At 44.6% G+C, this 23,713-nt stretch overlaps 3 protein-coding genes and 1 long non-coding RNA gene across 4 annotated transcripts in view; 1 reads left to right on the top strand and 3 right to left on the bottom strand.

Moving 5' to 3' along the window:
- Positions 1–398: 398 nt before the first annotated feature.
- Positions 399–5,320, bottom strand: thumpd3 (THUMP domain containing 3). Its single transcript, XM_029151786.3, has 9 exons — positions 4,760–5,320; positions 4,596–4,673; positions 4,065–4,478; positions 3,682–3,812; positions 3,105–3,174; positions 2,527–2,642; positions 2,344–2,448; positions 2,066–2,189; positions 399–808 (listed from the first exon to the last, which is right to left on the bottom strand). The coding sequence occupies exons 1-9, from the start codon at positions 5,000–5,002 to the stop codon at positions 671–673; spliced, it is 1,419 nt and encodes a 472-aa protein (XP_029007619.1). The 5' UTR covers positions 5,003–5,320; the 3' UTR covers positions 399–670.
- Positions 5,321–6,086: 766 nt separating this feature from the next.
- LOC121202272 (uncharacterized) lies at positions 6,087–14,181 on the bottom strand. Its single transcript, XR_005897760.2, has 2 exons — positions 12,965–14,181; positions 6,087–6,647 (listed from the first exon to the last, which is right to left on the bottom strand). It is a non-coding gene; the product is annotated as an uncharacterized LOC121202272 (long non-coding RNA).
- A 353-nt stretch (positions 14,182–14,534) lies between these two features.
- On the bottom strand, positions 14,535–21,547 carry LOC114856103 (tRNA (guanine(6)-N2)-methyltransferase THUMP3-like). The gene is made up of 9 exons (XM_029151785.3): positions 20,998–21,547; positions 18,559–18,636; positions 18,057–18,470; positions 17,675–17,805; positions 17,098–17,167; positions 16,520–16,635; positions 16,337–16,441; positions 16,059–16,182; positions 14,535–14,929 (listed from the first exon to the last, which is right to left on the bottom strand). The coding sequence occupies exons 1-9, from the start codon at positions 21,238–21,240 to the stop codon at positions 14,792–14,794; spliced, it is 1,419 nt and encodes a 472-aa protein (XP_029007618.1). The 5' UTR covers positions 21,241–21,547; the 3' UTR covers positions 14,535–14,791.
- Positions 21,094–23,713, top strand: part of srgap3 (SLIT-ROBO Rho GTPase activating protein 3) — a 43,021-nt gene continuing 40,401 nt past the window's right edge. Inside the window, exon 1 of the mRNA XM_055508752.1 lies at positions 21,094–21,231. The gene's annotated coding sequence lies outside the window, so the exon portion shown is untranslated. The remainder of the gene's footprint in view (positions 21,232–23,713) is intronic.

Below are 23,713 nucleotides of genomic sequence, written 5' to 3'. Positions count from 1 at the left end.
AAATCAATAACTTTCCCAGTGGGAATGCCCCGGGGCGGTTTGTAGAGGGCGCGTTACAAGGAAATCTGCAGACGTTCACGTACACCGCCGTGACTTAGCGTAGTGTTATTGCATGAGTCACTATTATAGACGTGAACATTTCCCATTTGACCTAATATCTATGTCTGTTAATTTGTAGCCTCCCAACCCGTGTGTGTTCATTGCTGCACGTTCACGTCCGCGTGACCTCTGGTTTATTCTAGCAGCAACTGCTCCTTTAAAGCTGCTCATATTTCACTCATATTATATCACTCATATTATATTATTATTATCAGGCTGTTTTTGCGTTTAAGCTTAAGTTTTTATGTTAGTGTACGTGGCAACCTTAATGTCACAAACGTATTAATAACAACACAGGGTGACGTTTAGTTTAGAACTTTATTAATCAGATCGACCAGAGCGACCAATGAAATATGATGTATACACAATTAAAGCTCTGCTGCTTTTCTCTTTCCAGTTGTGGATTCATCACATGAAACCAAATACAAAAATAATAATAACTTGGCACACACTTCTCAAATTGTGAAGAGTAATATAGTTCTAATTTTACAGCTTTTTCTAAATAAACAAAGGGTGTGAGTTATTAGGAGCACTCCTTGTCTTCCTGTTCCTGTTCAATAGGAGCTGTTGGTCACTCGTAGACGTCCTCAGGAGTCTGGCCAAACGCCGCCTCCGTGCGCTTGAGGAGGTAGACTCCAGCATGTAAACCCCCCACGTTGACCCAAACCGTGTGCAGCCTCCTCCACAGCCCTTCTATGCTCCTCATAGCCTGGGGACCACATAAATCACATGAGGGCAAACTAACAAATAAGACGTTTTGTGTAAGTCTAGGCGCTTTGCTTAGACAAGTCCAGCTGGCTGATCTTTTCCACTCAGCGGTTTTAAACCTGTATTGCTAAAATTGATCATTGCGTCATGGTAACTACGTAAATACTGTGTATACAACTGAAGGTGACTTAGTGGAGGATAAAGAGACGAAAGAGTCATCAAGATGTGATAAATGAGGGGAAATCCTACACCACTGATGATCCCTTAAGTATCTAATCCACAAATAAAATCCTAATACCATAAATCAAAGTTTTGCATGTTATATCTGTCACTATTACATAACCTGCTCCTAATGCTGAATGGCTACCTTTCAAATTGACAATAACGAAATTGAACTGGTCAAAAATGTCAACGATGTTTAAAGCAGAAGCAATTTCAACACGCAAATGCTCCAGAAACCGATGAGTGGTTTCATATTTGCGTTCCCGGCAGTTGAGAAATTACGCAGTAATGTTGGTCAGAGTAGGAAACACTGCGGCCGCCTGTCTAGTTCCATGAATTACTAAATGTACTTCAATATAGAAAGGGCAAATAAGGAGGTTACACGTTAGTTAGCGCACAATCGTCCAGACATGCTGTGTGGGCAAACGATGGCAGCTGACTCAGCTAAAAACTCCTCTTTCCTTTAATCTGGCCACACCTCTAGGTTCAGGTAAACAGGGTGGACCCGAACAAGGCGATTTTTCTGTGAAACGTCTGCTGTCCGCTATGCTACAGCTCTAGCACCCATCAACTCTATGCTATCGGCCAGAACCAGCCTTAGACAGGCCGGAGATGTGTCCTGGCCCTACTGGACCTGAGCCGCTACCTGGAGTATGAAGCCCAGACCTCAGCCGCACACGTAACACGGCGTGACGTTGTAACGATGTGCTTGTGCTAGTGTAGGAGAGGTTTTAGGTTGTTTTCGCTGAACCGTGTGGGCACTTGGGTTTAGACTCTTCCAGAGTGTTTACCTATCGTTTGCGACTTGCAGGCTGCAGCACACTTGTAAAACTACACTTACTAATGTACTGCAGGACACAAACATCTCCTTTTGCTTCCGCCTTCACTGGTAAAAAGTGCATTACCAGATTAACATTGCTTCCAGATTAACAACCACTGATTTACAGGGAAGATGGTGGCAGGACAAGACTTGTTGCGTTAACAACTTATCATAGTGTATTTGTAGAATTTCCTGCTTTTTGTGAGATATGGTTACCTTGGAAAAACATTTCTTGTCCTGCGTCAACAAGATTGCCTTTCCAGAGCCAGGTCGACACACACGAGCCATTTCCCTCAGACACGAAGGGTAGAGGTCCCAGTTTTTCTTCCTAGAGCCCATTCTTTAAGACAATACAAGAGAGAAGTTACAATGTAAATGTAACAAAATCAACATGAAGTTGAATGTTCAGCTACTAAAACCACAATGTTATGTTAGAGAGATTAGAGGATTTCCTTGAAGCGTTTACTCTGGCACGTGACCCATTGTTCAGGTACCTCTTGCCAAAGGGCATGTCAGTGATGATGATGTCAACCGAGCTGGTCCGTACCGGCAAGCTGCACAGATCCCAGCGCACCGTGTCAATGGGCAAACCGGACACGCTGTTCGGAAAGATACAAAGTGGTTCACGAAACGTGTCCATCGACTACACAAGCCCGTGCGTGGAACCACCTCCTCACCGGCCTTTTTCTGCCCTCCTCTTCTGCATGTGACATACATTGTTGACTGTGCGATTTACTGCCATGTCATTGTTGTCACCAGCGATGTAGAACGAACTGCTAAACTCAATGGCCCCCTGGTGAACAAAATACACAGTTAGTTAGTTTACACTGTGGACCACTCCTGTGATCTCAGGACCATTGGTGGAATGACTCATGACGATCTACAGCCAGTGCAGAGTTCATGTTCATGTGCGTGATGTAGGCGTGAGCTTAGGGGATGGGGAAATACTTGTGCCAATCTAGATAAGGCGAAAAAATACTTTTATTTCCTGATAGCATCGAAAAACTACCAGGGTTGATCCAGAGTTGGATATTACATAGGGTAATTAGGTACTTCACATAAGTGAGAGAACCCAAATGAGCCAAGAGCACTGTAAACGCATTGTATTACAACCTAGCGCTAGATGATAATCAGGCATTTTATCACTGGTGCAAGTGAACAAACTACAAATTAAAATGTTACCCAAAAGTAAATTACCTAGTAAATAATATAATATGTTGCAAATGTTGCTTAGTGCATTTGGCTTCTGACTCACCTCTAGTGGTATAGCTCCAGTTCCACACATTGGATCCAGTATTATATCAGACGGTTGAGGTTTACACAGTCTGTCAAAACCAGAACGTCAGTAGAGTGTGTTACAGGAATAGTCAATTATACAGCAATGATTTTTTAAATTTGTAAATATGAGATGATCTTTAATAGAAACATTAACTCTCTAAATATTTCATTATTTTCTAGTTTCTTAGAGCGTTACAAATTGTAACTGTGTAATGGAAAATAATATATGTTCATTTCCTCCTCTTTTTCCACACATTTGTCTTCCTGTGTGGAAATTTGTGTAATGGGGAGCAGGCGAACAAATGGATGCACTGTTCGCTGAGCAATGGTGTGGTTGCAGCTTGACACTATTTTTGTCACTAATTCTTCCTCCTCTTCCTCTTTTTGCGACACTGGCATCTGCTCCACCACACAGCATGGTCCGTGTCGCCAGTGTTCAGGAGTGAAAAAGTTATTTGTGACTCAACTTTAGGCTTTGTGATATCAATGCGAATGTAGTCATCCACCAGGATGTGCGTATCTGTGTGACATCACCGTGTGTTAACCGCATTTACCTGAGCATGCCGTAACACAGCGTAGACCGCAGCGTAGTGGGTCCAAAGTGACTAATGTTTCTCCTGTGAAGACTCTCTTCTGTGAGTGCGATGCCAATCACCATCTCCTCATTGTGTATGTTTAATAAAACCTACAGTACAGGCACAAACAGTACGTGACTAGACAGCCTGAACAATCACAGACCAATCATTTAAATTATGGCTACTAGTACTAAAACTAAATCTAAAACAGCTTGTCATAATGGAAAGGTTTGCTCATGTTTGTTATTTTTGTCCCTCCCTAAGCCTAAGCTTATGCCATTGTTGCCATGTTGAGTGAGTAGTTTTTGGCCTAAACGCTGGTATTGGCTTTCCATCCTTCCAGTGTGAGCAAGCAAGCCTACCTCGATGTCAAACTTTGTCATGTCTGCTTTCCACTGAAAGAACTCCTGAACAGCCCCTCCAAAGTCTCTGGCTGCCTCGTTGGAGGAGAAGCTGTGTTTGTCGCCGGCCCTGTTGCACGTCACGCGGAACTTGAGGGGCCTGGTCCCGGACGCTGCCCCGTCTGAGGCTTGTGCACAGGCCTCCACCTCCATCTGGTCTTCAGAAGCGGCCGTGGTGTCAGCCGGCGGCGGCTGCTGCTCCATTTCAGACCCAGTTTCGTCCCGGGCTTCAGTGTCAGGTTTTCCTCTAGCGGCGTTCCCTCCTTTCCGGTGTCCCCTTCTCTTTTTTAGGCTGCCATTCAGCTTCCAGACCTCTAAGGCATTAGTCCATGGGAGCTTGGAGGCAAGTTGCTGCAACTCCATCAGCGTCTCCTCCTGTAGTAGTGTGGTTGTGGTAAAATAATGCACTTTACATCACATTCTTTACAACACAGCTACATGTACATTATTACAAAATACACTACAATGTACATTATTAGTACGATTAACTACCTTTGATTCCTTGAACTGGTAGTGATTGTATTCCTCCACCACCACAAACAGGTTGTCCACAGACCTCAGAAGATGAACCTGCAGTGACAAAGCAGGTTATTACATATTTATTTATACACATGCAACTATATTGGAAATTAGACCCTTATATATAGAATGTCTACCTGAAAAAGCTTGTCGGTGGTTATAGGAAAGTATATGCGACCGCGGTCTTTGCTGATCGTCGCCTCCACCCCGATCTTCTCCTTGACCTCCTCTGCAGCAGTGACTTCGAACCCCGTGGGCACCGTTGCTCCAATGGTCACCGTGATCGCGTCCACGCCGTTGGCCTCGGACTCGGCGCAGGAACAGGGCGACGCTCCCGCTGTTTCAGGACCCTGGTCTGCGCCATCTCCCTGGTAGGACATGCTGTATCACCGGACACAGCCGCGGCCGAGTACTCTGTGTGCAGGAGTTGAACACTGCGATGAACAGCTGTGATCACGGCTAAAGTTAGCTTTAGGAAGCTCAAAAAGTTGGCTAGGGGCAAAATCAGGGAAGCGCTAGTCACGTTGGCGTAAAATCACCTCTACACAATGATGTGTGTTCATGAAATGAGTTTATACGTTGACCTGTACACGCTAGAAACGACCGTTTAAGTATCAGTAACGCTAGGTTTGTTTACTGGAACCAGACCAACGTGTCAAACACGAGGCGCAAACGTAGCTTCCGCTCAGCAAGAGGACAGCGCGAAGACTTCCGGAGCGGTTCCTTTCAGAATAAAGGCACAATATTCTCAAACGTATAGTATGAACAACTACAGCTAAAAGTAAGTCTTGGTAGAATTTTAAGAATCAGACATTTCATTGTGTCTTCATCTGTCGGATACCGTTACCACCGGACGGCTGCAACCTTATTCTGAATGTGAGAAACTGGCAGAGGAAACTCAAATTTTTCAAACTTGACCATGTCACGTGGCCTCTCTAGCGTTACATCCATGGAGGTTCATTCATTCCCACTGGCTGAACAACCACTACCATATAATATCGACAGGGGGCGCCATAGTATAAATTGTGTGTGTGTGTGCTGGGTTGGAACCGTTCAATCCATATGTCAACAAGTAACAGCAGACAGGAAGAAAAGGAGCATTATGCTTCACACAGAAGGCTGTCGACTGTCTGTCTCACTCATGTTAAGTATTATGGGCTGTCAGTATATTTACATGTCCTGCTGACTCCTATAAACTAATTTATTGAATGGGTAGGAGCTAAGGCAATTGAAGCATTCATTAATAATTACTTTACAAAAATAAAATCTTACTTTGTGAAGTAGGTATAATGCAACTGCAGAAGATTTCAGTCACAGCAGAGATGCTGTTTTTAAAATTTCTTTGCAGACGAGTAGGCGTCTGCTCATGCCTCAGAAAGAAAAGTCCTAAACAGCAGATGGCCACCGTTGCTTGCACCACAATCATTTGCAATCTAAATATTTTATTTAAAAAAACAATGAAACAACAAATGAATGAATTTATTTGCAAAATAAACAAAACACACTGTAACTAGGAGTGAAAAAAGCTGAATACATCCTGCAGCTTCAGCTTTACTGCCGGTGACATTTAATCTGTGCAGTTCATCGGTTTCCTATACAACACGAGCAGATCAGCTGAGATGTGCCCATCCTCTAACAGTAATTCGAGCTCTGCTGCACTAACATGCTACAGGTATGTTGAAAAACGCATGCGTATGAGGGAAGGTCCTCAGGGCAGTCGCACATGAGAAGCCTTGTAGGATTTTACCCCACTGAGACGCGTCACAGTGTTGAATTGAAGTTAGAATAAATAATGAAAGTAAATATAACTGGAGAAGAATATGAAGAACAGCAGGATGAGCACTTATTGCATTTCTCCCTTAGCTTTACCTTAGCTTTCTACCTTACCTTTCTACCTGCAGCTGCAGGTTATCCAGCTGATGACACGTGCTGCTGCATGTCTATCCGTCTCCAAAGGCTCCATCGCGTGTGAAGACTCCGAGAGTCCCTCAGGTGCATGAGTAACATGAGTGATTGGATGAGTCCCTGCAAAGCCAAAGGAGATGGCGCATATTATCTGAAAAATGCCTTAAAACCATTTATAACAACTTTTTGTGTATGTTTTATACAGATACATAAAGTGTTGTGTCTAATGAGGAAGGCAGTTATGAGGAACAGGGAAATAGTGGAAGGCAGGTGGGTCACACTGTATGAGAGTCTGCTCTCTCAGGCGAGCAGGTCACACATAGAGCAGAGCCTGTGGGCGACTTACCCACCGGCCACAGCGGTGAAACATGCAAAGGCAGCGTGTTGTAATAAGACACATGGCACATGAGCAGAACACGCCCTCAGTACTGCTTTCATATCACTTTCTTATCCAGCCACAGCCCTCAAACATGCAGTCTGCACTCAGCTTACCACACAACACTCAACATTCTGAGAGAGAGAGAGAGAGAGAGAGAGAGAGAGAGAGAGAGAGAGAGAGAGAGAGAGAGAGAGAGAGAGAGAGAGACAGAGAGAGATTTTTTTTTTTTTGATTTTTCAACAAGACTTTATTGTCATGTGTAGCTGACCAATATTAAACAGACATCTAAAAAAGGATATGCTTTTTTTTTTTTTTTTTTTTTTAAAGCAACCTATGCTTTAAGCCACAGATTATGATGATGAATAAATAAACATGTAGGAAGTTATAATACGTACTTGCTTTAAGAAATAAAAGAGAGACCAAAGCCTTACTTAAAACCATGACTAAAAACAAGGTCATCCTCCACCACAGAACAGATGACATCCTGGTGACACCATTGATGTTTAAAACAAGGTAGGTTACTGGTGAGCTTGCAAAATTTGAAATCCACCAACACTCTGGCCCTGACCAAGGCGCAGAACACAGGGACCACCACATGGTCCTTCACCTGTCTGGTTTTGTAAATGGCCAGCTTGGCTTGACCAGACAGGAAGTTTAACAATTGCCACTTCTCTGCATTTGTTCCGCTGTGGCCAGCACCGAGGATGAATCTATCAACACTCCACAGTTCATTAAATGCATTAAAAACACCAGATAGTAAGTTAAAAAGCTCAGCCAGTCGTGTACAGTCCATAAAACAGTGGAAGACAGTCTCTGTTTCACCACAGTGCACGCAGGTGCGGGGACCCCTTGGGTTGATCTTCCCAGTGAAGGAGTTCACGGCGATGGCTCCATGTAGAATCCTCCACTGCAGGTCCCCAGTCCTTTTGTTCAGTGGTGGCTTGTAGAGGACTCTCCACACTGGCTGAGTCTTGGTGGACGCTGGCAGTCTCCTCCTCCAAACTGTGTCCACTCGGTCGCTGAGCTGTTTCCTATTTAGTACTTTAACGCAGGAGTTGTACATTGTTTTGCCAGTTAGAGTGTGTAGATCATAAACATTGTCGGATCCCCTGAAAACCAAGCTAAAACCAAGCTCAGGAAAAGGATCCCCCTCATCCGGGCTCTCAGCACCGCCATAGTAGTCCTGCAGCATCTCACACTCATCAGCAGTCAATTTCTTTAGCAGCAGTTCCAGGAACTTCCCAACAACGCGAGTCGATCTGAAACCCAAGGCAGAGGCCACAGCCTGTACGTCCCGCAAATCAGAGCCAGCTACATCCACAAGGTGACGCAGCGTTGTCATCCCAGAAACACGAAGAGCATGTGTTATTCCAGGAATTCTGCTGTCTTGAACCTCCAAACGCGCCTTGTGAATCAGTGGCTCCACCAGCAGCCAGTGAAGTGAGGCTGAAGGCTCCAGCCTCCTCCACTGAAAGAGTCCCCAGGACCTAAAAACACTCTGATAAAAAGCAGGCAAAGCTGTAGTATTAAAAACACTATAGTCCATTAAAAACAGGGCCGTGTCCAGGTTAAGGTCATCAGTCCTTTTAAGAATGGCAGAAGCCACAGGTCTCCAAACTAGGTCAGCTGGGCCACACGGGAACCTCTGGGCAAACTGTATCCTGAAGGCTGCCACTCTGCTAGACAGGTGAACTAACCCCTGGCCCCCCTGATCCTTAGGCAGGTACAAGACACACTGGGGCAGCCAGTGAAGCCGGTCCCAGAAGAAATCCACAATCTTAGACTGGAGCAGTTTCAGGAGGTCAGGAGGAGGCTCTACACAGGCCAGGCGATGCCAGAGTCCACTGGCCGCTAAGTTGTTGACAATGAGAGTTCTCCCTCTGTATGACATCTGTGGCACCAACCATCCCCACTTCTGAAGCCTCCCTTCCACCTTTTCTACAACACCATCCCAGTTCTTTCTAACATGTTCTTCACTGCCAAGATGAACACCCAAGTATTTAAAACCCCCTGTCTTCCAAATGAGGCCCCCCGGGAGTCTGGGACGACCGTTTTTCCAGCTTCCAACTGCTAGGGCCTCACTATTGTTCCAGTTCACCTTGGCAGAGGATACTTCATTAAAACGTTTAACAGTTTTTTCTAACATCTGTATGTCATGTTGTGTTCTGACAAGAACAACGTCATCTGCATAGGCCGATAAAACAAGGCGTAATGTGCAGTCAGGTAAAAACAAACCATCAACAGAGGACCGGATTTTACATAAAAGAGGCTCAATAGAGAGGGCGTACAGCATCCCTGAGAGGGAGCAGCCCTGTCTGATGCCTCGGCCCACTTTAAAAGGAGCACTCAGCCCATCATTGATCTTCAGTGCACTCTCAATACCTTGGTACAAAACCCCGATCATAGCAATAAGTCCAGAACTGAGTCCAAACTTCTCTAGAGTTTTCCAAAGAAATGGGTGTTCAACTCGGTCAAAAGCTTTGTTTTGGTCAAGTGAAATCAAGCCCAAGTCTATGCCCGATGAACCAGAGAGATCCAGAATATCTCGAATTAATTTGATGTTATCAGTGATTAGCCTACCAGGCACACAGTACGTCTGGTCCTGATGGACGATCTGGTCCATCACCTCCCGCAACCTGTTAGCCAGAGTCTTGGACAGGATTTTGTAGTCGGTACACAGCAGTGAAACAGGACGCCAGTTCCTGATATCCTGAAGGTCACCCTTCTTGGGCAGCAACGTCAGGACGGCCCGTCTGCAGCTGAGAGGCAGGAGGTTCCCTGCCAGACTCTCATGAACTACAGAGAGGAAGTCTGCTCCGAGGTCACACCAGAATGTCTTATAAAATTCCACGGTGAGGCCATCCAGCCCTGGAGCTCTCCCTCCCTTAATGCCCTGCAAGGCTGTAGACAGCTCTTGCAGAGAAATGTCCATGTCCAGGGCATTGTTGGTCTCCTCAGACACTTGGGGAAGAGCCCCACAGAAGAAGTCTATGCCCTCCTCATCCTCAGTGTAGTCACTCTGGAAAAGATCCCTATAGAACTCCACCGCCCTCCTCCTGATATCACTAGGCTCTTCCAGAATGACTCCAGCAGCGGATCGCAGGCTGTGGATTGACTTATTTTGACCATTACGTTTCTTCAGGCTAAAAAAAAATCTGGAAGGGGCATCCATATCAGTCACGCTCTGAAACCTAGATCGGACCAGCGCCCCCTGTGCTCTGGTGCCCAATAGGTTGTCAAGAGTTGCCTTTTTAGATTTGAGGACCTCGATGTGCCTCTTGCTTCCTGTGGACTCCACCATGTTTTGTAATTCCACAATATCATTCCCTAGATCTTTCATTGACCTGGTAATGTCCCTTGTGATATTGAGAGTATACTGTAAACAAAACTGTTTTATCTCAACTTTTCCACAATCTCACCACTGTCTCAGATTTTCAAAATCAGACTGTCTGGTCCTAAAAATTTTCCAAAAGAACTTAAAACCATCCTTAAAACACTGATCCAGCAGCAGTGAGTTGTTAAAATGCCAGTATGCACTGCTATGCTTTATGTTATTAATAAAAACATGAATTAAAACCATGGCATGATCACTAAAACCAACAGGTCTGATGAAGCAGGACCTAAAAACGTTCAGATGGTGCTTAAAAGCATAAAACCGGTCAAGTCTTGCTAAAGAGACCGCGTTGTCTCTAACGTGAGACCATGTGTACTGTCTGTCCTGCCCATGAAGACTCCTCCATACATCCACCAGCTCGTGGGTCTTTAGGACTCGACTTAAGAGCTGCTTCGATGGAGAATGTGGCTCCATGTGGTTTCTATCCAAATTAGCGTTTTCAGTGCAGTTAAAATCACAGCCTAAAACCAGAAAATCCTCAGAGTTGAAATCCATTAAAACAGCATTTACTTTATTCAGCAGCAGGAGTCTCTCTGCGCCTATAGTGGGAGCATAAATATTCACTAAAACCAAAGTGCTGTTAGAAAACATGACCCGCACCACCAACAGTCTGCCAGGGACGATTTCAGACACAGTGAGGGACACTGGAGGACAGGATTGAGAGAACAAGATGCCCACACCAGCACTGGTGCTGCTGCTGTGACTCAGCACCACCTGCCCAGGCCACTCCCTGGTCCAGTCCACCTCATTGCTGCTGTCACTGTGTGTCTCTTGAACAAACATTGCATCAATGTGGTTGAACTTCATCAGTTCGTACAAACTCATCCTTTTTTTTAATTCTCTGGCCCCGTTCAGGTTTAAAGTGCCGACTTTAACGTGGACCATGATGAGAGATGGTAAAAAAACAGTGCAGAGCAGAAGCACAACTCTAAAGTCAAAAAAAGAGTAGTTAAAAGACACCATCATCATCATCTTCGTGACGAAGCTCCTGCTTCAGTTTAAAAGCAATCTTTTTCAGCCTGTAATACTCCTGGTCGGTGTATCCCCCTCTGCCGGTGCTCCTCATCTGTGTATACACTGACCTAGCAAACAGCTCCTTATCAGAAAAATAGTCCTCCAATTTCACACGCTTCATGTTCTTTGTTCTCAGTAAAAACTTCTTAACGCGTTCCACCGGGTACTCTTTTGATTTGTGAGGCCGTGGCTGAGAGGAGTCGCAGTCTGAGATGTCAGTGTCGCTACCAGGAGGAGAACCCTCGTCCTCACTGAGGTCTGCCTCCATGTTCGCTCTCCTCAGCCTCCCTCTGACCTTCTTCACAGACGCTTGTTGTTCTTGGGAGCCGCTCACAGTCGATTTACACTTTCTTTTTCCAGTTGTGGCCTTTTTACAGCTCTCAGTTTCACTAATCACTGACTCGGTGTCAACAAGCGTCTCAGTGACATCACAGCTCGTTGTCTGCTCAACCGTCACATCCTCCATTTCCACAACCTGTTCTTCCGGGGCTGTTGCTTCATCGGCCCCCTGTGCCTGTTCACCATCGCGCTGTGGTTCTGATCCACCCTCCGCCTGCTTCTCAGCACCATCACTCTGCTCCTGTTCACCAGCATCCACACCATCCTCCGCCTGCTGCCCAGCACCGCCTCCACCCTGCTCCTGTCCACCTGCTTCTGCTTCACCTTCAGCCTGTTTTGCTGCCTCCTCCCCACCGTGTTCCCTTTGTTCATGCGTGAACTTCTCAGGACACGCCCTGATGAGGTGTCCTTCTCTCCCACAACTAAAGCACTTCATGGTCTCAGATGTTACAAAAAGAACATAATCAAAACCATCAACTTTTAGCTTGAGGACCAGGTTCAGGTCCTCATCCTTTTTGTTCAGCACCATGTACGTCTGCCTCCTGTGTGAGACCACATGTCGCAGCTCTGCTTGTTTACATCCCGATGGCAGCTTCTTGAAAGGTGAGACAATTTTGCCGTGTCTGGACAGTTCTCGACTCAGCAGTTCGTCACTAATGAATGGTGGAATGTTTGACAAAGTCACTTTCTTCGCGGGCTGCGTGAGGGGAGAAACGGGAACAAACGAGTCACTAATGACGACGCCGCTTTGAACCACGGAGTTCACTTTTTCTCATCCTGGCGGCGGACTTGATGCTTTGTGCACCGACTACAGCGGCCACAGCAACCGTACATTCGTTGACAGAAAAGCGCGAAGCAGCGGCGATCTTCAGGCCGTGCTTCCGCGTTAAGTCGGTAAACAGCATACCGACCCCGGGAAACCCGACCAGCGAAAACGCCGGTCGGTAAAAAACTACACACTAACTCCCCTACCCGATCTATTTACACACCCCACTGGTGAAACAAACTACAAAAAACACTACCGTGAAACAATATTGACAACGTACAAGCAAAAAGTTTGAAAAAAATGTCAGTCAGTCTGACAATCGCCCGGCTCTCACTCACACGCCGCCTCACTCGGAGAGAGAGAGAGAGAGAGAGAGAGAAAAAGAGAGAGCGAGAGAGAGAGTGAGAGAGAGGGGGGGGGGGGGGGGGGGCAGAGAAAGAGAGAGAGAGAAAGAGAGAGAGAGAGAGAGAGTGAGAGAGAGGGGTTTATTTTCTCACTGTAACTGTCCAATTAGAATCTCGAGGGTGAGCAGCTAATTGTCGCACCTCATTTGCTGAATGTATCCACGTCACATCGTCTCCTAACTGGTTACTGGAACTCCGGAACCTCCAGAATTCCTGGCCTTCCTGAACCCTCAGGTGAAACGCAATCGGCCTCTACTTTGTGACACCGTCCGGGTTTGTGACGCTTTTAGGAAATCGACCGTCTGTGACATCCTGAAGCGAGAATAGCTGGTGACAGACAGAAAACCACACCGTGTCTGGTGCAAAAAGCAGCTTGAACACGAAACGGTCAGACACGCGTCAGAAAAACGTTGGCTCAGACAACAGGGATCAGGGATTAATATACACATGTTTGAACTCATACTGCAGTCACACACTATATATCAATGTATAATATAACACTGCTGCTGTCACATTTGTCTTTGCAGTTTTTCACACCTTGTTCGCGTGGCTGATGGTGACAGAGATGCAACGTGGCTTGAAGATGCACCCGTTTGTGTGTGTGTGTGTGTGTGTGTGTGTGTGTGTGTGTGTGTGTGCGGGGCCGCCTCAGCAGTGAGTATGTTCGCACTGATGCACTGGCGACGCTGCAGGTCGCGTTCACGCTGGGCGTGTGTCGGAGCAGCATGTCGGGAGATTATCTCTCGCAGCCTCTGCTGCGATGTGTCACTCCTTCTAAACAGTAGCTATGGAGATGAAGATGTGAGGTTTCCATGGCGATTAAGTTGTGGTTGCTCGTGTTTTACCTGCTGAGAAATGAACATGTGTTAGGAGTGAACAGCAGGTGTATGTAATGATGATGATGATGATGATGATGATGATGATGATGATGATGATGATGATAATGATGAAAATATGACCACTGCTATAGTTATAGTAACTTTCGGTTGCATTAAGTACATTTAAGTGTGTGAGGCCGTATGTGGTAAGGAGGGGGAGGGAAAGGAGGAGGGGTGCTTGACAATACGAGGAGGCTCACGTGACCGTCTTTTAAATTCCTGTTTCCCTGCAGCGCAATTTGTCAGAGTCCGGACCCGTCCGCCTTCCTCGCCGCTCGCACGTCCGCGCGCCCGTTCATCGCGAACCCACAACCTGGAAGCCTTCAAGCCTCCGCTCCTCTGCTCTCATCATGCTGTGGTCGTAGCGTGAGCCTCGCTCGCCCCTTTTCTTTCCGCCCGTGAGTCGACTGGTGCCGCGGGGACGGTCTCGCGGCTCCTCCGCCACATAAAGACCCATCCGGGGAGAGGCAAGAATGCAGCGTCGGGGTGTCTCTGCCCCGGGGCGGTTTGTAGAGGGCGCGTTGAGATTACAAGGAAGTCTGCAGACGTTCACGTACACCGCCGTGACTTAGTGTAGTGTTATTGCATGAGTCAATATTATAGACGTGAACATTTCCCATTTGACCTAATATCTATGTCTGTTAATTTGTAGCCTCCCAACCCATGTGTGTTCATTGCTGCACGTTTACGTTCCGGTGACCTCTGTTTTATTCTAGCAGCAACTGCTCCTTTAAAGCTGCTCATATCAGGCTGTTTTTGCGTTCAAGCTTAATTTTTCATGTTATTTTACGCGGCAACCTTAATGTCATAAACGTATTAATGACAACACAGGCTGATGTTTAGTTTAGAACTTTATTAATCAGAGCAACCAATGAAATATGATGTAAACACAATTAAAGCTCTGCTGCTTTTCTCTTTCCAGTTATGGACTCATCACATGAAACCAAATACAAAAATAATAATCACTTGGCACACACTTCTCAAATTGTGAAGAGTAATATAGTTCTAATTTTACAGCTTTTTCTAAATAAACAAAGGGTGTGAGTTATTAGGAGCGCCCCTTGTCTTCCTGTTCAATAGGAGCTGTTGGTCACTCGTAGACGTCCTCAGGAGTCTGGCCAAACGCCGCCTCCGTGCGCTTGAGGAGGTGGACTTCAGCAATTGAACCCCCCACGTCGACCCAAACCGTGTGCAGCCTCCTCCACAGGTCTACCATGGTACAGATAGCCTGGGGACCACAAAAATCACATGAGGGCAAACTAACAAATAAGACGTTTTGTGTAAGTCTAGGCGCTTTGCTTAGACAAGTCCAGCTGGCTGATCTTGTCCACTGAGCGGTTTTAAACCTGTATTGCTAAAATTGATCATTGCGTCATGGTAACTACGTAAACACTGTGTATACAACTGAAGGTGACTTAGTGGAGGATAAAGAGACGAAAGAGTCATCAAGATGTGATGAATGAGGGGAAATCCTACACCACTGATGATCCCTTAAGTATCTAATCCACAAATAAAATCCTAATACCATAAATCAAAGTAATGCATGTTATATCTGTCCCTATTACATAACCTGCTCCTAATGCTGAATGGCCACTTTTCAAATTGACAATAACGAAATTGAACTGGTCGAAAATGTCAACGATGTTTAAAGCAGAAGCAATTTCAACACGCAAATGCTCCAGAAACCGATGAGTGGTTTCATATTTGCGCTCCCAGCAGTTGAGAAATTACTAATTGCGGCCGCCTGTTCAGTTCCAAGAATTACTAAATGTACTTCACCATAGAAAGGGGCCGGGGGGGAAAATAAGGACGTTACATGTTATTTACTGCTCAATCAGTGTACTTTTGGCCTGCACCCATCAACTCCGCCATCGGCCAGAACCAGCCTTAAACAGGCCAGAGATGTGCCCTGGCCGTACTGGACCTGAACCTGTAGTATCAAATCCAGACCTGAGCCGCACACGTACTGTAACATGGCGTGACGTTGTAATGATGTGCTTGTGCGAGTGTGTAGGAGAGGTTTGTATGTTGTTTTCGGTGAACCGTGTGGGCACTTGGATTTAGACTCTTCCAGAGTGTTTACCTATCGTTTGCAACTTGCAGGATGAACTGCCCCATTCAGAAGTTCAGCACACTTGTGCAACTACACTTACTAATGTACTGCAGGACACAAACTTTCTTTTTGTGTCTTTTTGCTTCCGCCTTCACTGGTAAAAAGTGCATTACCAGATTAACATTGCTTCCAGATTAACAACCACTGATTTACAGGGAAGATGGTGGCAGGACAAGACTTGTTGCGTTAACAACTTATTATAGTGTATTTGTAGATTTTCCTGTTTTTTGAGAGATATGGTTACGTTGGCAAAGCATTTTCTGTCACGTGTCAACACGATTGCCTTTCCAGAGCCAGGTCGACACACACGAGCCATTTCCCTCAGACACAAAGGGTAGAGGTCCCAGTTTTTCTTCCTAGAGCCCATTCTTTAAGACAATAAAAGAGAGAAGTTACAATGTAAATGTAACAAAATCAACATGAAGTAGAATGTTCAGCTACTAAAACCACAATGTTATGTTAGAGAGATTAGAGGATTTCCTTGAAGCGTTTACTCTGGCACGTGACCCATTGTTCAGGTACCTCTTGCCAAAGGGCATGTCAGTGATGATGATGTCAACCGAGCTGGTCCGTACCGGCAAACTGCACAGATCCCAGCGCACCGTGTCAATGGGCAAACCGGACACGCTGTTCAGAAAGATACAAAGTGGTTCACGAAACGTGTCCATCGACTACACAAGACCGTGCATGGAACCACCTCCTCACCGGCCTTTTTCTGCCCTCCTCTTCTGCATGTGACATACATTGTTGACTGTGCGATTTACTGCCATGTCATTGTTGTCACCAGCGATGTAGAACGAACTGCTAAACTCAATGGCCCCCTGGTGAACAAAATACACAGTTGGTTAGTTTACACTGTGGACCACTCCTGTGATCTCAGGACCATTGGTGGAATGACTCATGACGATCTACAGCCAGTGCAGAGTTCATGTTCATGTGCGTGATGTAGGCGTGAGCTTAGGGGATGGGGAAATACTTGTGCCAATCTAGATAAGGCGAAAAAATATTTTTATTTCCTGATAGCATCGAAAAACTACCAGAGTTGATCCAGAGTTGGATATTACATAGGGTAATTAGGTACTTCACATAAGTGAGAGAACCCAAATGAGCCAAGAGCACTGTAAACGCATTGTATTACAACCTAGCGCTAGATGATAATCAGGCATTTTATCACTGGTGCAAGTGAACAAACTACAAATTAAAATGTTACCCCAAAGTAAATTACCTAGTAAATAATATAATATGTTGCAAATGTTGCTTAGTGCATTAGGCTTCTGACTCACCTCTAGTGGTATAGCTCCAGTTCCACACATTGGATCCAGTATTATATCAGACGGTTGAGGTTTACACAGTCTGTCAAAACCAGAACGTCAGTAGAGTGTGTTACAGGAATAGTCAATTATACAGCAATGATTTTTTAAATTTGTAAATATGAGATGATCTTTAATAGAAACATTAACTCTCTAAATATTTCATTATTTTCTAGTTTCTTAGAGCATTACAACCTGTAACTGTGTAATGGAAAATAATATATGTTCATTTCCTCCTCTTTTTCCACACATTTGTCTTCCTGTGTGGAAATTTGTGTAATGGGGAGCAGGTGAACAAATGGATGCACTGTTCGCTGAGCAATGGTGTGGTTGCAGCTTGACACTATTTTTGTCACTAATTCTTCCTCCTCTTCCTCTTTTTGCGACACTGGCATCTGCTCCACCACACAGCATGGTCCGTGTCGCCAGTGTTCAGGAGTGAAAAAGTTATTTGTGACTCAACTTTAGGCTTTGTGATATCAATGCGAATGTAGTCATCCACCAGGATGTGCGTATCTGTGTGACATCACCGTGTGTTAACCGCATTTACCTGAGCATGCCGTAACACAGCGTAGACCGCAGCGTAGTGGGTCCAAAGTGACTAATGTTTCTCCTTTGAAAACTCTCTTCTGTGAGTGCGATGCCAATCACCATCTCCTCATTGTGTATGTTTAATAAAACCTACAGTACAGGCACAAACAGTACGTGACTAGACAGCCTGAACAATCATAGACCAATCATTTAATTTATGGCTACAAGTAGTAAAACTAAATCTAAAACAGCTTGTCATAATGGAAAGGTTTGTTGTTTGTTATTTTTGTCCCTCCCTAAGCCTAACCTTATGCCATTGTGTTGCCATGTTGAGTGAGTAGTTTTTGGCCTAAACACTGGTATTCGCTTTCCATCCTTCCAGTGTGAGCAAGCAAGCCTACCTCGATGTCAAACTTTGTCATGTCTGCTTTCCACTGAAAGAACTCCTGAACAGCCCCTCCAAAGTCTCTGGCTGCCTCGTTGGAGGAGAAGCTGTGTTTGTAGCCGGCCCCGTTGCACGTCACGCGGAACTTGAGGGGCCTGGTCCCGGGCGCTGCCCTGTCTGAGGCCTGTGCACAGGCCTCCACCTCCATCTGGTCTTCAGAAGCGGCCGCGGTGTCAGCTGGCGGTGCCTTTTGCTCCATTTCAGACCCAGTTTCGTCCCGGGCTTCAGTGTCAGGTTTTCCTCTAGCGGTGTTCCCTCCTTTCCGGTGTCCCCTTCTCTTTTTTAGGTTGCCATTCAGCTTCCAGACCTCTAAGGCATTAGTCCATGGGAGCTTGGAGGCAAGTTGCTGCAACTCCAGCAGCGTCTCCTCCTGTAGTAGTGTGGTTGTGGTAAAATAATGCACTTTACATCACATTTATTACAACACAGCTACATGTACAGTACATCTTCATAACTACCTTTGATTCCTTGAACTGGTAGTGATTATATTCCTCCACCACAACAAACAGGTTGTCCACAGACCTCAGAAGATGAACCTGCAGTGACAAAGCAGGTTATTACATATTTATTTTTACACATGCAACTATATTGGAAACTAGAAAAAGTAATTTCTCAAGAAATTACGTGGGAGAGCTGATCTGCTGCCACAACGATGCCAAGCGCTGATTAAGCTGCTGACGTTAAAAAGTTGACTACGGCTAAACGATGAAAACGAGAAAATGTTGACAAAGATTAAAACGATGACAAAGGATGGCGATTAAAAAGATGATGATTAAAAAGATGACCAAGGTCATACTAAGACAAGACTAAAAATATGACAATAATTCAAAAGTTGACCAAGGTAAAAAGATGTCAAAGATTAAAAAGTTGACCAAGGTTGACAATCATAAATAAGCTGACTAGCTTTTTGATTTGAAGACAGTATTTGTAAATAATTACTTAACTGTGTAGTAGTTTAATAACTACGATTTACCAGTCAGAAAAAGAATCTTGCCATTTAGGGTAATAAATTACATTGGTACTTTTATTTTGAAAGGATTTAGAGGTCGTGTGTGAGTGATTACTAAACTATAAAATAGTCATTAGATAGTCATAACTTATCATTCAATAGCAAGAATAGCCCTATTAAAGCAAAAGGTTTAGATTAAGCCCTTTCAGAATAAAAGCACCCTAATAAGTGTGAGTGGTTATTTACTGAACTGTAAAATAGTCTCATTAACGATTGGTAAGTATTCAGTACCAGAAATTTTCTAATCAATCTTGCCATTAAAGGTAATAAATTGTAAATGGTGCTTTTATCTTGAAAGGATTTAGAGGAAATGTGTGGGGCTAATAGCGTAACTGTCAATTAGTCCTTAAATAATCATAATTAACCATTCAAAGGCAAAAACAGTACAGTTAAAGCTAATAAATTGCATTGGTGCTTTTATTTTGAAAGGACGTAGATGTAGCATGTGTGGGTAATTACTAAACTGTTAATCTATCTTTAAATAGTCATAATTAAACAACTAAAAGCAGAAATATTGCTATTAAAGCTAATTATTTGGCTTGGTGCTTTTATTTTAAAAGAATTTAGAGGAAGTGTGTGCTTAATTACTACAAAAGTCAATAGTGTAGTAGTAAGTGTAGACTAATCAGTAATAAGCATGAAACTGCTCTGTACACTGAGCATAGGCAGTTTGACCCGTCAGTCAAATCTGCAGCTGTGCCATCGCCATGGAGACAAAAGGCGGGAAAATTAGGCTCACTCTGCTCTGTGAAAGCAGACTTTCACCATTGATAAATAGGCTTATTCCAGCAAAACCATAATAGTTATTACCAAATTATTTTCATTTTATGCATCCCAAGGCTTCCCTGAACATGTGGAGTTAATTTTATGTTTGAGGACGAAAGCTTGTAGCCACAGTCGCAATTTCAAAATATGTCTCCTCCTGTTTTTTCTCCCCAGACGTCTGCAGAAAATTATCATTAGAGTCTATGGGAGAATTTCAGGATGTCTCTGCGCTTTGAGGTCGATAGCGACTAAAGTATAGGTCTGAGAGTATAGCCAGACACATCATTATGAAGAAGAGAAGTATGACTACGATTTAGTGAAATAATTACGTTGACAGAGTAAAAAATGTGGCTTTAGTGACGAGTTAAAGACAGAAGTTCTGTGTTTAAAATCGCACCCTCTCACTCTAGCTGTGACATCACGCACTCTAGCAGAGCAATACACACTCATGGAAAAGCTGAAAATTTACAAAAAACACACGATATTTAAATGCTCACAAGTTAAAAAGTATTGAAGATACGAGGACGCTGCTTTACACAGATAAAGTTGAAAGATGATAGACGCTTTTGAAGTTGAAATGACGTTTCTACGCCAAAGTATGACGATGACAGACGCTGACGAAAAGAGGCAAGTAGACAAAAAGTTAAACGATAATTCCCATAGACGACCATTATAAAAAAAACGACGGAAAAAGTTGAATAACGTTAAACGTTTAAAACCTAAAAACGTGAAAATTAATAGCATTGATCGTCTAACGATGACGTACATTGAGAATGTTGAACGATGATTCTACGATAAAGTATGACGACGCCATAACGAGACAAAGTTGATGAAAAGTTGACGATGATTCCCATAGACGACCATTATAAAAAACGACGAAAAACATTGAATAACGTTAAAAGTTGAAAAGCTGAAACATGAAAAGTAATAGCCCCCATATCCTAAAGACGACACACGTTTAGAAAGTTGAACGGCGATTCTACGACGAAGCGTTGAGACGATGAAAGCGACCGAAAAACGGGGCGAAATATAAAAAAAAAGAAAAATAAAGAGCGAAGATATCAATAGTGTGAGAACTGTTCAACTCTCCCACTAATTAGACCCTTATATATAGAATGTCTACCTGAAAAAGCTTGTCGGTGGTTATAGGAAAGTATATGCGACCGCGGTCTTTGCTGATCGTCGCCTCCACCCCGATCTTCTCCTTGACCTCCTCTGCAGCAGTGACTTCGAACCCCGTGGGCACCGTTGCTCCAATGGTCACCGTGATCGCGTCCACGCCGTTGGCCTCGGCCTCGGCGCAGGAACAGGGCGACGCTCCCGCTGTTTCAGGACCCTGGTCTGCGCCATCTCCCTGGTAGGACATGCTGTATCACCGGACACAGCCGCGGCCGAGTACTCTGTGTGCAGGAGTTGAACACTGCGATGAACAGCTGTGATCACGGCTAAAGTTAGCTTTAGGAAGCTCAAAAAGTTGGCTAGGGGCAAAATCAGGGAAGCGCTAGTCACGTTGGCGTAAAATCACCTCTACACAATGATGTGTGTTCATGAAATGAGTTTATACGTTGACCTGTACACGCTAGAAACGATCGTTTAAGTATCAGTAACGCTAGGTTTGTTTACTGGAACCAGACCAACGTGTCAAACACGAGGCGCAAACGTAGGACTTCCGGAGCGGTTCCTTTCAGAATAAAGGCACGATATTCTCAACCTTATAGAATGTACAACTAAAACTAAAAGTAACAGTTTTTCATTTAATTATTTAGGTTAACAGGTAAGCAGTGGTTAATTCATAGCAGTCATGTTATAGAGTCTTGGTAGAATTTTAAGAATCAGACATTTCATTGTGTCTTCATCTGTCGAAAACCGTTACCAACGGACGGCTGCAACTTTATTCTGAATGTGAGAAACTGGCAGAGGAAACTCAAATTTTTCAAACTTGACCATGTCACGTGGCCTCTCTAGCGTTACATCCATGGAGGTTCATTCATTCCCACTGGCTGAACAACCATTACCATATATTATCGACAGGGGGCGCCATAGTATAATTTGTGTGTGTGTGTGTGTGTGTGCTGGGTTGGAACCGTTCAATCCATATGTCAACAAGTAACAGCAGACAGGAAGAAAAGGAGCATTATACTTCACACAGAAGGCTGTCGACTGTCTGTCTCCAACCCCCATGTTAAGTATTATGGGCTGTCAGTATATTTACAGTATATTTCCTGCTGACTCCTATAAACTAATTTATTGAATGGGTATGAGCTGAGGCAATTGAAGCATTTATTAATAATTACTTTACAAAAATAAAATCTTACTTTGTGTAGTAGGTATGATGCAACTGCAGAAGATTTTAGTCACAGCAGAGATGCTGTTTTTAAAACTTCTTTGCAGACAGTTCAAGTCACTGTATGTGATAAAGTACACGCAGACAGAATTTATCATCAGTGATTAATGGAGTTTATGCAAAGGGTGGTGATCAGGTTTCTGTGATTAATTAAATGTCTGTACAGTGACAATAAGACATAAAATTCATCTTTTCTTTCTTTTTCTGCTGTGGTCACTCAAGGTCGTTTTATTTTTTGCTTTTTGCCTTTTCACGCTATCTAAAAAATGTGTTGTTTATCAAACTTCTCTTTCACGTCGGCTTCTTTCTTGCCAACCTGTTAGTGAGTGTGAGGCACGAGAGACGAGTAGGCGTCTGCTCATGCTTCAAAAAAGAAAAGTCCTAAACAGCAGATGGCCACCGTTGCTTACACCACAATCATTTGCAATCTAAATATTTTATTTAAAAAAAACTATGAAACAACAAATGAATGAATTTATTTGCAAAATAAACAAAACACACTGTAACTAGGAGTGAAAAAAGCTGAATACATCCTGCAGCTTCAGCTTTACTGCCGGTGACATTTAATCTGTGTGTCAGGAGGCGGCAATGAAAGGACCCACATGCGCAGCACGGAGGCAGGGTTATGATCAAAAGGAAGTTTATTTTCCAAAGCACGGTCAAACGGTCCAGGTCATACACGGGAGGGTTTAAAGCAGTAACAAGGGGAGCAGGCAATCTCGAGTCCAATGTCCAGGCAGGGTTCGTACACAAAGAGGCTCAGCAAAAGTACAGGCAGGGATGAGACAAACTCACGGTCAGTAGCAGTCCAGGGTCAGGCGATGAAACATACATACACTCATGGAACTCGAATACGCTGATGAAACTGGGACACTGAAGAAACACAACAATCTGGCAGGGAACTAAGGACACAGGTGGTGGTTAAATACAACGGGACTCGATTACTGATGACGTGCAGGTGTGAATAATGACCGGGTGAAACAAGAACAGCTGTGACGTGACATAACCCGGAAGTGAAGCTAGAACACAAAACAGAGACCGGGAGACTACCAAAATAAAACAGGAAACTGGGATCGAAAACAGAAGAGTCCTTTCAAAATAAAACCAAGAACGAAAACCTGACAGTACCCCTCCCTCTAGGGCGTCTTCCACGGCGCCCACGGAAGCCCCCCCCCCGAACCAGGGCGGGCGGAGGGTGGACACAGGAGGAGGGACTGAATCCCTCCCCTTCCAGGCAGACAAGCAGGGTGGGTGGAGGGAGGACCGGAGGAGGGTCAAAACAAGAGTCCACAGAACCAAAACCGAAAGTCCATGACAGGGAGAACAGAGTCCAGGAGTTCCTCACGAGGGTGGTGGCAGGAGAGTCCACCACGACGGCTGGCGAGGTCCGGGAGAGCAGGGCTGAGCCCAGCCCCCTCCCCGACGGAGATGCTCCGGGGGTCCCAGGGTCGCGGCGGACGACGACGGCAGAGGCTTCGCCATCGTCGTGGCAGGC

This window comes from Betta splendens, chromosome 5, assembly GCF_900634795.4.
Source record: "Betta splendens chromosome 5, fBetSpl5.4, whole genome shotgun sequence".
Taxonomy (NCBI): domain Eukaryota; kingdom Metazoa; phylum Chordata; class Actinopteri; order Anabantiformes; family Osphronemidae; genus Betta; species Betta splendens.
The sequence above is the reverse complement of the archived record's forward strand: the minus strand, read 5'-3'. Positions and strand labels throughout refer to the sequence as shown.

Excerpts from the sequence above, each read along its gene's own strand:
- thumpd3 (XM_029151786.3), bottom strand. The coding sequence starts at position 5,002 with ATGTCCTACCAGGGAGATGGCGCAGACCAGGGTCCTGAAACAGCGGGA. Across the intron at positions 3,813-4,064 it reads TGACAAAGTTTGACATCGAG|GTTTTATTAAACATACACAA; the intron begins GTAGGCTTGCTT and ends CCTGTACTGTAG. Across the intron at positions 2,449-2,526 it reads AGGAGGGCAGAAAAAGGCCG|CGTGTCCGGTTTGCCCATTG; the intron begins GTGAGGAGGTGG and ends CTTTCCGAACAG.
- LOC114856103 (XM_029151785.3), bottom strand. The coding sequence starts at position 21,240 with ATGTCCTACCAGGGAGATGGCGCAGACCAGGGTCCTGAAACAGCGGGA. Across the intron at positions 18,637-20,997 it reads CCACCGACAAGCTTTTTCAG|GTTCATCTTCTGAGGTCTGT; the intron begins GTAGACATTCTA and ends TTGTCACTGCAG. Across the intron at positions 18,471-18,558 it reads ACCAGTTCAAGGAATCAAAG|GAGGAGACGCTGCTGGAGTT; the intron begins GTAGTTATGAAG and ends ACACTACTACAG.